General features: G+C 43.1%; 1 protein-coding gene and 1 long non-coding RNA gene across 2 annotated transcripts in view; one reads left to right on the top strand and one right to left on the bottom strand.

Annotated features, from left to right (window-relative positions):
- Nucleotides 1–12,839, bottom strand: part of RFX8 (regulatory factor X8) — a 48,617-nt gene that overhangs the window by 16,684 nt on the left and 19,094 nt on the right. Inside the window, exons 5-9 of the mRNA XM_074945264.1 lie at nucleotides 12,588–12,651; nucleotides 5,434–5,544; nucleotides 5,270–5,347; nucleotides 4,423–4,536; nucleotides 3,584–3,734 (exon numbers count right to left, since the gene is read on the bottom strand). Coding sequence (XP_074801365.1) covers nucleotides 3,584–3,734; nucleotides 4,423–4,536; nucleotides 5,270–5,347; nucleotides 5,434–5,544; nucleotides 12,588–12,651 — 518 coding nt within the window. The remainder of the gene's footprint in view (nucleotides 1–3,583; nucleotides 3,735–4,422; nucleotides 4,537–5,269; nucleotides 5,348–5,433; nucleotides 5,545–12,587; nucleotides 12,652–12,839) is intronic.
- LOC141982844 (uncharacterized) overlaps nucleotides 1–12,839 on the top strand; it is a 65,433-nt gene that overhangs the window by 46,329 nt on the left and 6,265 nt on the right. The window lies entirely within an intron of this gene.

The raw sequence follows: 12,839 nt of genomic DNA, 5'->3' as shown, positions 1-12,839 counted from the left end.
CAGGCCACCTGCCCAGTGGCTTGGCATGAGCAACTCTAAGGCTGGTAACTATGATAACAACCTTGCAGAACCTGTGTGTGTGTGTGTGTGTGAATAAAGATGAGATTGAATGGAATGTTACAGCTATAACTAACTGCTTACTATGATTCTTTCTGTATTCACAATAAATGTGGTATTTTGCCTTTTTCCCTTTAATAAGATCCTGCTGGTTTTTAATTTATTGGTATAACAGTCTTTCAGGCAGACTGGCTTGGCTGGGGATGTCACAGTGTAGATCAGGAAGCAGTGCAGCCTAAAAAACCCCTGTCAGAAGGGAGTGAGACATGGGTGACCACCCAGGAGAGGTGACAACTTGGAGCTGTAAACCTTTAAATGAGTGCCCTCGAGGGACCATGGAAGGTAAATACAGGTGCAGTTACCCTGAAACTATGACAACTACCTCTGAAAAGTTTTGGTTAAGTGACTTGCTTAGCAATACATACAAACTCTGTAGCAGAAACAGAATCCCATTCTTGGATTCCGTTCCAGTTTCTGGCAAGGAGTGTGCTCCAGTGGGCACACTCTCTTCTGATTATTTTCCCCTAACTTAACCCTTCAGTCCCATTCTACTTGCCAGTTTCAGTCTGTATTCTTCAGGTTTCTTAGCCCAGTCTAAGTCTCCTTGCCCAACCAATCCCAGTTCCCACCTCCTGACTCCTTCATCTGATTTGTCTCTTACCACCCAACCACTGGTGCCCAGTCCTACTCTCCCATTCTGGGCTCCTCATCCAATCTCAGTCTCCCTCACCCACTCCCTGTCTCCTTGTGCCAGTCTCTTTGTCCAGCCCATACCAGTTTTCCCGTCGCAAATGAGCTCCTTGTCAGATCTGTCTCCCCATCCCTTCTCTGTTTAACCCTCACTGCTTCATTGTCACAGTCTCCTTGTGCAGCCAGTCCCAGACTGCCCCAATCTCCACATCTGATCTCAGTGTTCCCCCACCATAGTCAAGTAGCTCCCAGTTCTGCCAAATCCATTTCCCTCACTGCTGCCAGTCCCAGTCTTTCCCTCCAACTCCCAGTTACAGTTCCCTCCTCCGTACGTTCCAGTCTCTGCAGACTCCTTAATCCAATCTACCCCTTTCTCTCCCCCTATCATCTGTTTTTTATCCCCTCTGTATTTGAAGCAGATGGCTTCCTTCTCCACACTCCCTGGCTGCCATCAGGGAGGGTCATGAGAGCACAGGAGAGACAGGTTCCTTGCTCTCCATTCTGGTGCCAGCCCCCACCCTAGCCTGCAGCAGCCAAGAGCAGCCATTACAGTGAACGTTTGTCTTCACCCCGGTAGCCCTGGAGCATGTTCAGTTTTTCTGTGGAGATGGCATATGTGCAGTCTGGCAGCATTAGGAGCTAGGTTGACCATATAGAAAGTGTGAAAAATTGGGGTGGGAGTGGGGGTATAATAGGCACCTACATAAAAAACCCCCCGCAAATATCGGGACTGTCCCTATAAAACTGGGACATCTGGTCACCCTACTAGAAGCTGTGAGGGGATGGAGCATGCTCAGTTAGTATGGAATCGTCAGAGATTTTACCTGATAAGCTCTCTCAAATCTAGTAAGCATGTGCAAACTGAAATTTTTCCAAGATTTATAACTTGGCCAAATTTGGGCAGATTTTCACAGGAACAGCATAAGGCACATCTCTGAAACAAAGCCTCCTCCTCCCCCTTGGTCAAATTTCAGGGCATGATGAGGGCGCTAGAGTATTTCAGAGATCTACTTCTCTACTCCAGACATGTCTCCTTCTGTCCAAACTAAAATCCCAGACTGTCTCTCAGACATCGTCTTGTGGATGTCTAGCCATTAGCCATCAAGCTCAACCTAGCAAAAAGGAGCTCCTAATTCTCCACCCAAACCTTTCCTACTATCTCCTTTCTCAATCACTGGACAACACGGCCATCTTCTCTGCCACTCAGTCCAGTAACCTGGGTGTCATCTTCAACTCAGATCTCAGCCTGGATGTGAGGACCTAGGAAATGTCTAAGTCTTGCAGATTCTTTCTGCATAACACCTCTAAGATACAGCCTTTCCTATCCATCCACACAGCTAAAACTCATATCCAAGCTCTCATCATCTCGCATCTCAATCACTGCAACATCATCTTCCCTGGCCCTTGCCCTGTTGCTATTCATTCAGAATGCTCCTGCAAAGATCATTCTCCTAGCGTTTGACTATGTCACCCCTCTCTTTACATCCCTTCACTGGCTCCCTCTCCGCTATCATATCAAACATACACCATTTGTCTTCACTTTCAAGGCCCTTCATGACCTACCATCTCCCATTCAGTAATGAAACACTGACTCCCAACTCTGATCAGCCCATGATGTCAGCCATCATCACCCACTTAAAATTTTCAAACACCTATATGCTTTCTGCCATGCTGCCCTTCATGCTTGGGAGAAGCTCCCTCTAAACATCCATAAAGCAGCCTCATTATCCACCTTCAGAATCCTCCTTAAAACTGCACTTTACTGTGAGGCCTACAAAAAATTGACAACAGTTAGGCTGCCAGTGTGCTGAAACCACAGCCTATCATGCTGGCTGTTTCCTTGTACTGCCCCATCTGTCTGTCTGTATCCATCTGTTGTCTCTGGTCTTAGATTGCAAGCTCTTTGAGGCAGAGACTGTCTTTTTGTTCCATGTTTCTACAGCACCTAGCACAATGGGGCTTTGGTACATGTCTGGACTCCCAGGAGCTATGACGTTGATGATGACTGATAATAATAATAAAGAATAAAGAAAGAAAATGCTTCAGATTTTTTAACATGGGCAAAACAATGTATTTTATTCTAGCCTCGTTCTCATAAATGGCTGAACTGTTCCCCCTGAAATTTTCCAAGAAAATTCAGTTTGAGGCAGTCACCTAGCATGGAAAATTTCAACCCAAATTTTTAAAGTTTAGCAAAAAGTTATAAGAAACTGAAAACAGGGTCTCATAATGGGAAGTGTTGGGCAAGCTTAATAATAGATGATGCTACCAACCCTGCATATAATAATTTCATAAATGAATAGGAACTTTGAAGTTTGTTACAGCTTACAAAATGACCAATTACAAAACCACTATTTATCTGTTATTTGTAAAGTTACACTCAGGTATTTATTTTGTTTACCAAAATACTGGTCATGTACTATAACTTTAAGACAGACCTTGCTGTCAGTTTCAGCTATTTCTAACTATGATCTACCTTCTCTGCACCTTATTCATAAATCACCGACACTGCCAAAGAGACTATGCCAAAGCACAGGATTTACAAAAGGTTTTATAAACACTCTTACTTAGCATGGTTTAGCATTGACTGGACATAATTTGGTTAAAACTGTTTTTACAAATCGTTGAGACTACTTATTTTTGGTTGTAACCAAATTAATCCGAGTTCTCACAGGTATCAAAATCGTGCCACCTGAAAGTTTTTAAAATCATATTATCAAAATCATAGTCTTCTTTGCACTGTAGGTGGAGCTTAAAAATAGATTTGTTATAAAGTTTTGGACAATTTCTATCCATCCATCCATCCACTAACAATTTCTCTATTCCTGATGCACACCTTTGATTTTGGACATCCGTAGTAAGAGTGGAAAATCTTCCAAAACAGTAAGCAGCCAGAGTTTAAAGTTTTTACTGAACAATCTGACTGACTTCAAATATTGTATAGAGACATCTTCCAGGAAGTCATCAAGCAGAATGCTCTCCATTTCCTAAAACAGAGGTTCATAGGGAAAATACATTATTTTTGGCTTACTACAGATGCTTCTAGCATCATAAGACAAAATTATATTTATGGCCTAAATCTGCATAATACTAGGAGCCTGTTCCTGCTTTCACTAAAGTCAATGACAAAACTCCCATTGATTTTAATGGCAGCAGGAACAAATCCTAACTATACAAGCCTAATTAAACAAATGATGTTTAGTTATCAAACATTATTATGATGACCAGTTTCAGGTAAACGGTAAACTCTTATGAATGAAAAGCTATATGTTTCAATATGGAATTTCACCAAAAGTATGTACTGCTGTCAAAGGAACAAAATAGGTTTGTTTGTTTTTTTAAAATGGCACTAATCCAGTGTTCATTCTTCATCAGTCACATGCAAGATAAAATAGCCCAAGGTCATAAAAGCAAATTCCATGGATGTAGGCTGGATCTTTTAAAGGAGCCTATGGAAATTCAGTGAGAGTGGGGTGGCAAACTCCAATGGGCTCATCCAAAAACCTCAGCCATAGAGCTTCAACCTAGAGTACAAAGAACAGACTTAAGATTCAGGTGGTATTTCCCGGGTACAGATAATAATAAACATCTGTGATTATGTCTCAAATAGAATTATTGAAAAGATATGAACAGATAGCAAAATAATTGCAATAAACAAATCTGTGTCTACAGTACCTTGAACAGCTGTCTATCATAGCATTTAAACAGTCTGCATACATCTGGCAGTGACATAAGCATTATTGTTTCAGGCTGCAAAGACTTCCAGAATGACATGATAAGGTCTTCCACCTATTGCACAAATTCTCTGGTTAATTTTCATTAAATTTGCACTTGTGGAACGCTAAACTGAATGCAAACAACACAACACTCCTCAGTGCAGCAGAGACAGGAGCCAATAGTGGTTCCTTGGTTCTCTTCCTGGCTCCATCCTAGCCCTAGTTCAGTCCCAGGTTAGAGCAGCCTGGGGGAGCCAGTTAAACCTTAAAAGGAAGAATCAAAATTGAAGAAAAAAAGAAAAGAAGCAGTAGCATAAATATGGCCCCAGATATGGGGCTAACTGGCTGAATATGAACTAGGCCTTTCTCAAGAACAGTTCTGTAAATCACCCCCACAACCAACCCATGTTTAAACAGAAATCAGCCAAAATCTAAGGCAAAGTTTGGTAGAAGTCTTTTTCTCCTTAGAGTGTTCTGAGATCCACCAAGCATTTTTTCCCTCTTTCAAAAGTCAGCACCTGCCCTTTGCAAAGTATTTAAATTCGAACTCATTTTAAATTCAATGGGAGTTAGGCACCTAAATAGTAGGGTCTCTAATTTGGTCTTTGGAATATGTAAATATGTTATGTTAATAAAGTATTCCAAAGAATGATTTAACTGAGTGCTCATTTTGCATATAAATAATCATCACCTGACAAAGCAAGTGAACTACATGGAAATAATTTTGTCATTACAATCAGTTTTTGTCATCTAAATAAATCACTAATACTCATATTTACAGATATGTTATTAAAACAAGGGTATACCCTGTCAAGTTCTTTGTTCCTCAAGTTCTGTAAAACATCTTGACAGTAGTTACAATAATCATCAGCAAGCAATGCAACCTAGAGAATGCAAACAAAAAAGAGTCTGCAAAACAATCACACAGGCCAAGAGCTAATTTTCTTGATTACTGAATGGCTAAACTTACTATTTTATATGAGTGTGTCTTTCCTAACTCTTGCTCCCAAGAAGAAAATCTCTTGAATTCAGGCAAAGGGGATCCACATTTGTCTTTCTCTGTCTGCAAATTGATACCAGACTGGAAACAATTTAAAGGCTTACTTTTTTTAAACAATCACTTTGTTAGATTTTTAAATTTAAACAATAAAATGTTAATAAAAGAAGAACACACTTATCTTACTAACATTTCACATTATATTAAAGGCACTCAGGCCCAGATTTATAAAGGTATTTAGTCATTGCTGTGCTCAGCATCACAACACCTAACTGATTTAGGAGCAGGAGTACTTGTGGCACCTTAGAGACTAACCAATTTATTTGAGCATAAGCTTTCGTGACCTGTAGCTCATGAAAGCTTATGCTCAAATAAATTGGTTAGTCTCTAAGGTGCCATAAGTACTCCTTTTCTTTTTGCGAATACAGACTAACATGGCTGTTGCTCTGAAACCTGATTTAGGAGCCTGAATCCCTTCAACAGTCAATAGGATTTAGACTCTTCAGTGCCTAAATTCCTTTTGAAAATGAGACTTAGGCATTGTGACACTGAGCACAGTAACATCTACATACCTTTAAAAATCTGGGCCACAGTGTGTTTATATGTTGTATAAACAATATTGTCAAAGCAACTCATCTATTTCTCCATGGGAATTCTTGTCCCGATACCTATTGTGACAGATGTGAGACCTTAGAAGTGCTTGGAAATCAAGACTCTGTAATGCCAACCAGCAAGGAGGTGCAGAGGGGTTACAGAGATCACTGGGACCTGACATACAGTCTATCTCACAAAAGAGTGTCATGTAAGGTCTCAAATAAAAGCCAGTGTCACACTGGTCACCAATAGTTTTGTGACTTGTATATGTATATACACGTAAGAGCTGCAAATATGTTCTTAAAGTCTAAATAAAAATAGTGTTCACCAGCAAAGGTGAAAAAACAGCTTTTCTGTCAGACAAGACCCATCTGTCTGTTTACATGTAAATTGAATATTGTCTCATTCATAATGGGTCTCCCATCACCAGTCTCAATTATATGCAAATGAAGGATTGTGGGGACTTCAGAAAGAAATTGACAGGAAGAGAAAAACAACAGTGGGGAGAGAATCTTATCTGGTGGTACAGATCAAAGGTTTGCTGGAGTATATATGGGGAGTGTCATGGGGTACCAAGTCTTGCACTGGACAACAAGGGGTTAAAGAGCTGCTCTGGGATCAGCCAGCCCTGCCCTGCCACACCTGCAAGAGATTCACAGACTGGAGGAGGAATTAAAAGGGAGCAGAACAGCTCACTTGGAGGCAGGCCAGGGAAGAAAAAGGACCTTGCAGCTTCTGAAGAAAGGACTGAGCGAAGGCAGGATCTCTCCCATCCACAGCTGCATGAAGGTCCCTCCCTGAGGCAAGGGAGGACCGGCTTCTGATAGACCCTGAGAGGGAAGCATTTCCCCCTCCTTCACCTATTACTAACCCCATTGATTTGGCTTATGGACTACCCCTGAAGGGGTGAGACTTGGAACTGACCTGGCCAGAGGCCAAGGCATGAGAAGAGCAGAAGCGAGTTACCATGCCACGCTTGGCGGTGAAGAGGTGCCAAGCGGTGAGCTGACTCCCTTCATGCTTTCCTGTAGAGATGCCGAACTTTGGACAATAGTGGGGTGGCAGGGAGTGATCCAGGGAGGGCAGCCTTAAAGTGCTCATGGCTGTCAGACCCTTTTATTGCCCTCAGAGGGCCCCGTGCTGGAGTCTGCAGAGAATGGAGGGAAGGCAAGAGGAGGCTGAAGGGAAAATTCGAGTTTCACAGATGCAAGCTGGACTGGAGAACTTTGAGGGTAGACTGCTGGATGAGGAAAGTGGCCAGTGGCAGCATGGGACCATGAGAACCAGGCACAGGAAAAGATCAGCTAGTGAAGGAGAAATAGAGCTCAGGAACAGGTTTGCTGAGTTGTACAATGAAGAGCACAGCAGGCTGCAACAGAACATGGGAGGGCAAGGAATAAGAGAAGAGTGGCTAGTCCTACAAGAAGAGGGGAACAGTAAATGCAGATTGCCAGGGTTTGGAGCCCCAGAAGGGATAGGTGACAACTTGCAGAAGACAGCAAGAAAGAGCAAAAGATAAGAGGACTTGCAGCCAGAAAGAACAGAACGAGGAAGACCAGAGAATCACAGCAACAATAGGGGACTCCCTATTAAGAAGAACAGACAGGCCTGTCACCAGAGATGATCTGGAAAACGGATGAGTATGCTGTCTGCTGGGAGCTAAGATATGGGATGTGGACCTGAGGCTGAAGAGAATCCTAATGAGAGCAGGGAAGAATTCACTGTCCTTCACATGGGAACAACTGATTCTTGCTAGAACACATCAAGAGAGATTATGCCAGGCTGGGTAAGATACTTTAAAAAATGGAGTCTCCCGTGATCTTGAGTGGGATTCTGCCTGTCCCTAGAGGAGGAGAATGAAGGTGAGACAACAATATGATGATCAACCATTACGATGATGGCCAGGCAGTGGTGCTGTAAGGAGCGCTTTGGGATATTTGATCACTGGAAAGTATTCATGGACAAAGGACTATTCTCATGGGATGGATTCCACCTGAGTAGGGAGGGAAACAGACTTCTGGGATGGAGGTTGGCACAACTGATTAAAAGAACTTTCAAACTAGGTATCTGGGGGAGACAGTTGGGAGATGTTCACGTATTCTCCACACCTGCTTGTAATACTGAATGGGAAGAAACTCAAGTAAAAGGATATAGCAATGGAGAAAGGAACAACAGAAGTAGGAGAATGGACATCAAGAGGAAAGATAGTGCCAATACCAATGATAGCTCAGGTAGGTGATCCTGGCAGCATAACGACTGTACCTAAACAGGCGAGGAATCTGGGCAAAGCAATACAGAAACTACTAAGATTTCAGTACACCAAAGCAAGGAGCCTGGGTAACAAAATGGAGGAATTAGAGTTACTGGTGCAGAAAGTGAAACCACATATTATAGGGATAACAGAAACATGGTGGAATAGTAAAGATTGAAGTACATGGGCTGTTCAGGAAAGACAGAAATAAAGGTAAAGGTGGTGGAGTAGCATTGTATATTAACAATGAGGTAGACTGTGAAGAAATTAGAAGTGATGGAATGGATAAGACAGTGACTGACTGTGTCAAAATCACTTTAGGGAAGAAAGCTACCAGAGATTCCCCAGGGATAGTGCTTGGAGTATGCTATAGACTCCCAGAATCCAATTTGGATTTGGATATGGATAGAGACATCTTTAATGTTTTTAATTAACTCAATACTACTGGGAATTGTGTGAGATTTTAATTTCCCAGATATACACTGGAGGACAAGAGGGCCCAGATATTCCTGGATGTGATAGCTGACAGATTTCTTCACCAAACCAACAAGAGGTGATGCCATTTTAGATTTAGTATTTGGTGAGCAGTGAAGATTTCACAGAACTGTGTGTGGAGGACAACCTTAATTCGAGTGATCTGGAGCTAATTCAGTTTAAATTAAATGGAAAAATTGGAAAGAGTCCAGTGGAGGGCAACAGAAATAATTAGGGGGCTGGAGCACATGATTTATGAGAAGAGTCTGAGGGAACTGGGATTATTTAGTCTGCAGAAGAGAAGAATGAGGGGGGATTTGATAGCTGCTTTCAACTACCTGAAAGGGGGTTCCACAGAGGATGGATCTAGACTGTTCTCAGTGGTACCAGATGATAGAACAAGGAGTAATGGCCTCAAGTTGAGGTGGGGGAGGTTTAGGTTGGATATTAGGAAAAACTTTTTCACTAAGAGGGTGGTGAAGCACTGGAATGGCTTACCTAGGGAGGTGGTGGAATCTCCTTCCTTAGAGGTTTTCAAGGTCAGGCTTGACAAAGCCCTAGCTGGGATGATTTAGTTGGGGATTAGTCCTGCTTTGAGCAAGGGGTTGGACTAATTGACCTCCTGAAGTCCCTTCCAACCCTGATATTCTATGAATCTATGATCCGAAAGGTCCATCATGATCATCTAGTCTGATGTCCTGAATATTGCAGGCCACAGAACCTCACTCACCCACTCTTGTAATACTCTGGCTGAGTTACTTAAGTCCTCAAATCATGATTTAAAGACTTCAAGTTACAGAGACTCCACCATTGACTCTAACTTAAGTCTGCAAGTGACCCGTGTTGTGGAAGAAGGCAAAAAAAACCCAGGGTCTCAGAATAATAATAAACTTATTCTTGTTTTCACTATAAATACATCTAAGTGCTGGTGTTAGGCAAAGTGAGGATTCTTCGTTGAATCTTTAAAGCTGGTATGTACTGTTCCTTTGGAAACAGCTGGCCTGGTAATTGTGTGCGCGTGTTCAGTGAGTAAAGGGCTGGACACTGCAGGGAATGCTTGGAGGACGCAGGGGGTTGGTGGTGCCTGTCACTCCCTGCGGAGAATGAGCAAGTTCCTCCTCGGAGGCCTGGAAGGTAGGAAGTGCTTGTGATGCCAAAGGCTGTTGGTTTCAGGGAGCTGATCCACAGCAGGCAAACACAAGACTCCTTCATGCTAAGGCCAGGTGGCAGTGAGGTGCCTCACAATGTTGGGTACCCCCGAGGAGTGTCATAGTGCAGAAGCTTCCAAGAATATTTTTTGAGATGTGCCAGATATTATATGCACAGGGGTTGTTCATAGATTATTATATCTATAAACTCTATATATAGCTCTGTGAGCTAGGGGATTGAATTCTGGCTCCATGAAGGAGGATCACAGAACTTCCTGCAGGACCTTAAATCACTGGAGGGTATCACAGGGTAGCTGGCTCTGTGGATAGACTAAGCCCAGCAACCCTGGACCAGAACAGGTAAACCCAATCCAGGCAGTTAAAGAGGGCTGGGCTATCCCTGGGTCTATAAAGGATTGTTAGTGGGGAACTAGGGGAGATTGATTGAGACAGGTTGTGCTTTGGGGAGGGGAGACCCACACTGAAGTGGAGTTAGCTCCTGAGGTGGGTCCCTGGAGCAAGGGAAGCATCTCTGGGGCTGTTGCTACAAGAAGAGAGCAGAGCTGCCAGGGAAGCTGCCAGGAACTGGAGTGCCAGAGACCCCTGGGAAGGGTGGCCCTGAAACCTGGGGCCAAGGCAGGGTGACCTGACAGCAAGCATGAAAAATCAGGACAGAGGGTGGGGGGGTAATAGGAGCCGATATAAGAGACCCAAAAAATCAGGACTGGCCCTATAAAATCGGGACATCTGGTCACCCTAGGCCAAGGATTGAGTTAAAAGACTGTCTTCTGTTTGCTATTTCTGTTAAGGAAATAAACTTCCTTGATAAAGACTGAGCAGGGCAGTGCACGTTTTGGAGCTGGGGAGAAGCTGACAGGGTAATTAATGCAAACTCCCGATACATAAACAACTATGCAGAAGTAACACCTCTTGGGGGGAATTGCATGAACAGACATGAGATGTTAACCAAGAGGGCAAACCCCTGCTGGAAGGGTCTACATGTAGAAGATGGGTGACACCTGGTAAGCTTGGCATGTATGTAGACTGTTTATTCATTTATGATACATTTTCTCTGTAATGCTTTTGTTCTAAATAAATATACTGTGCTCTGTGAAAGCTGGCTGATCACTGGTAAACTCTGTCAGAGCCCTGGGAGAGAGCAGAGCAGGCATTGCACTAATCTCAGACTGCTGCGATAAGTAAGGAAACTGCAACCCTAAAACTCTGGTCTGGAGGGCCAGGAATGCAGGTTCCCACCCACAGACAGATGATTGCTACGGGCAGTGAAACCTGGAACTGTGACACCTCACCTATTCACTGGAAGGTGGGTAAAAGGAACAGGGATGGGCAGGCTAGAAATCCAGAGCCTAAAGAATATACATTTCTTTTCACAGAACGTATTTAGTGATATGTGTATCCTATGCACCTTTTCTATGCGTATGTCCACACTGCAATGTAAATTTAGGGTTAGTGGGACTCAAGTCAGCTGACCCGTGTCAGGGAACCCTGGGCTTGAGCATCTACATTGTATTTAAACTTTGTTAAGACTTTTCTAACCCAGGCTGAAACCTAGGACTCTGGGATCCACACTGCAATGCACATACCCAAGTAACCATATCCCAGAGTCCCTACCACCCCGACCCAAATGTGGCTGCTCTACCCTAGGACTGTAGTGCACTGTGAGAAAACTTTACCTCCCATCCTGCACATTACCAGGAAGCAGCTCGCTTTGCAAAAGGTTTGACCCTGGGTCCCAGCTTGACTTGAGCTTGGACCTTCCAGGCCTGCAGCGTCCAGGGCCCTAGCCTGGATTAGCTCAATTGCAGTGTAGACATAAGTGGGGTTAACCTTGCAGCCGGGCTTACACTATAGTATAGACATACTCACACAAATTTCATAATCATGATATTCTAACTAATGTTAAGTGTAGCTGGCTCTGCTACTGAGGTTGCTGGATATAATGCTGTCCTGTGTCTGCACGTTTTTCATCTATCATCAGTGCATACACTTGTAATACACTCATTGCCATATCCAAGTGCTCTACAAAAATAAGGGATACATCCACACTCCTCCTTTCCCTCAGTTTAATCAGGGTTCTCATATTGGTCACATCCTGTTGACAGACTACCCAGAATTCCAATGTCAAGACAACTCCCAGCAGTGTTATTTCAGAAACATCTGCACTAGCAGGTGAGCTTCACATCAGACCCTAATGGTCGAGAGGTGTTTTTTTTTTTTTTTATAATCCTTTGGCAATACTTGAATTCTTGTCATGCCAATACAGTCTCATTGAACTGTACTGACTCAGGCTCAGCAGCCCGATATTTTGTGGAAATGAATCTATAAGTGTGGGCCTGCACAGCGAAGGCCATGTCCTACTGACACCGATAGACACAAACCTGGGCTCTCTTAGCTACAGCTTCCACATTAAGCCTACCTAATGATTTGGGCAGACAGTGAGGTGACGAAAAATATTTAACCAGTAAGCAAGCAAAAAAATAAGTAGTCAGCTAATGAACCTATCCACAGAGATATACTACTTTAGAGGGTATTATGGGCAGGCTGCACTTTACTAAGACATAACGTTGTGATCGTTTTAGCTCATTAAACCATTATTGATCTTTCAGTTTTGTAGTAAATCCACTTTATTTGATACTCACTGTTCCTTTTCTGTAGCCGTTGCTCTCATAATTTGCTGCATCCTCAGAACTGGAGCCATCCCCACTGTGGTGGAATACACATAACATAACTCCAATTTTAAAAACTGTTGGCTTATTAGGTCTTTAGTATGAAAATGATCTCTAACTGGCTAGGTTATCAGACTGGGACTGACACAACCGTTTGTGTAATAATAATAATTTTAAGAAACAACCTCTCCCTCTTGCCACTCCGTCCCATGACTTTTAGTTTAT

Source organism: Natator depressus, chromosome 1 (genome assembly GCF_965152275.1).
Source record: "Natator depressus isolate rNatDep1 chromosome 1, rNatDep2.hap1, whole genome shotgun sequence".
Taxonomy (NCBI): Eukaryota; Metazoa; Chordata; order Testudines; family Cheloniidae; genus Natator; species Natator depressus.
The sequence above is the reverse complement of the archived record's forward strand: the minus strand, read 5'-3'. Positions and strand labels throughout refer to the sequence as shown.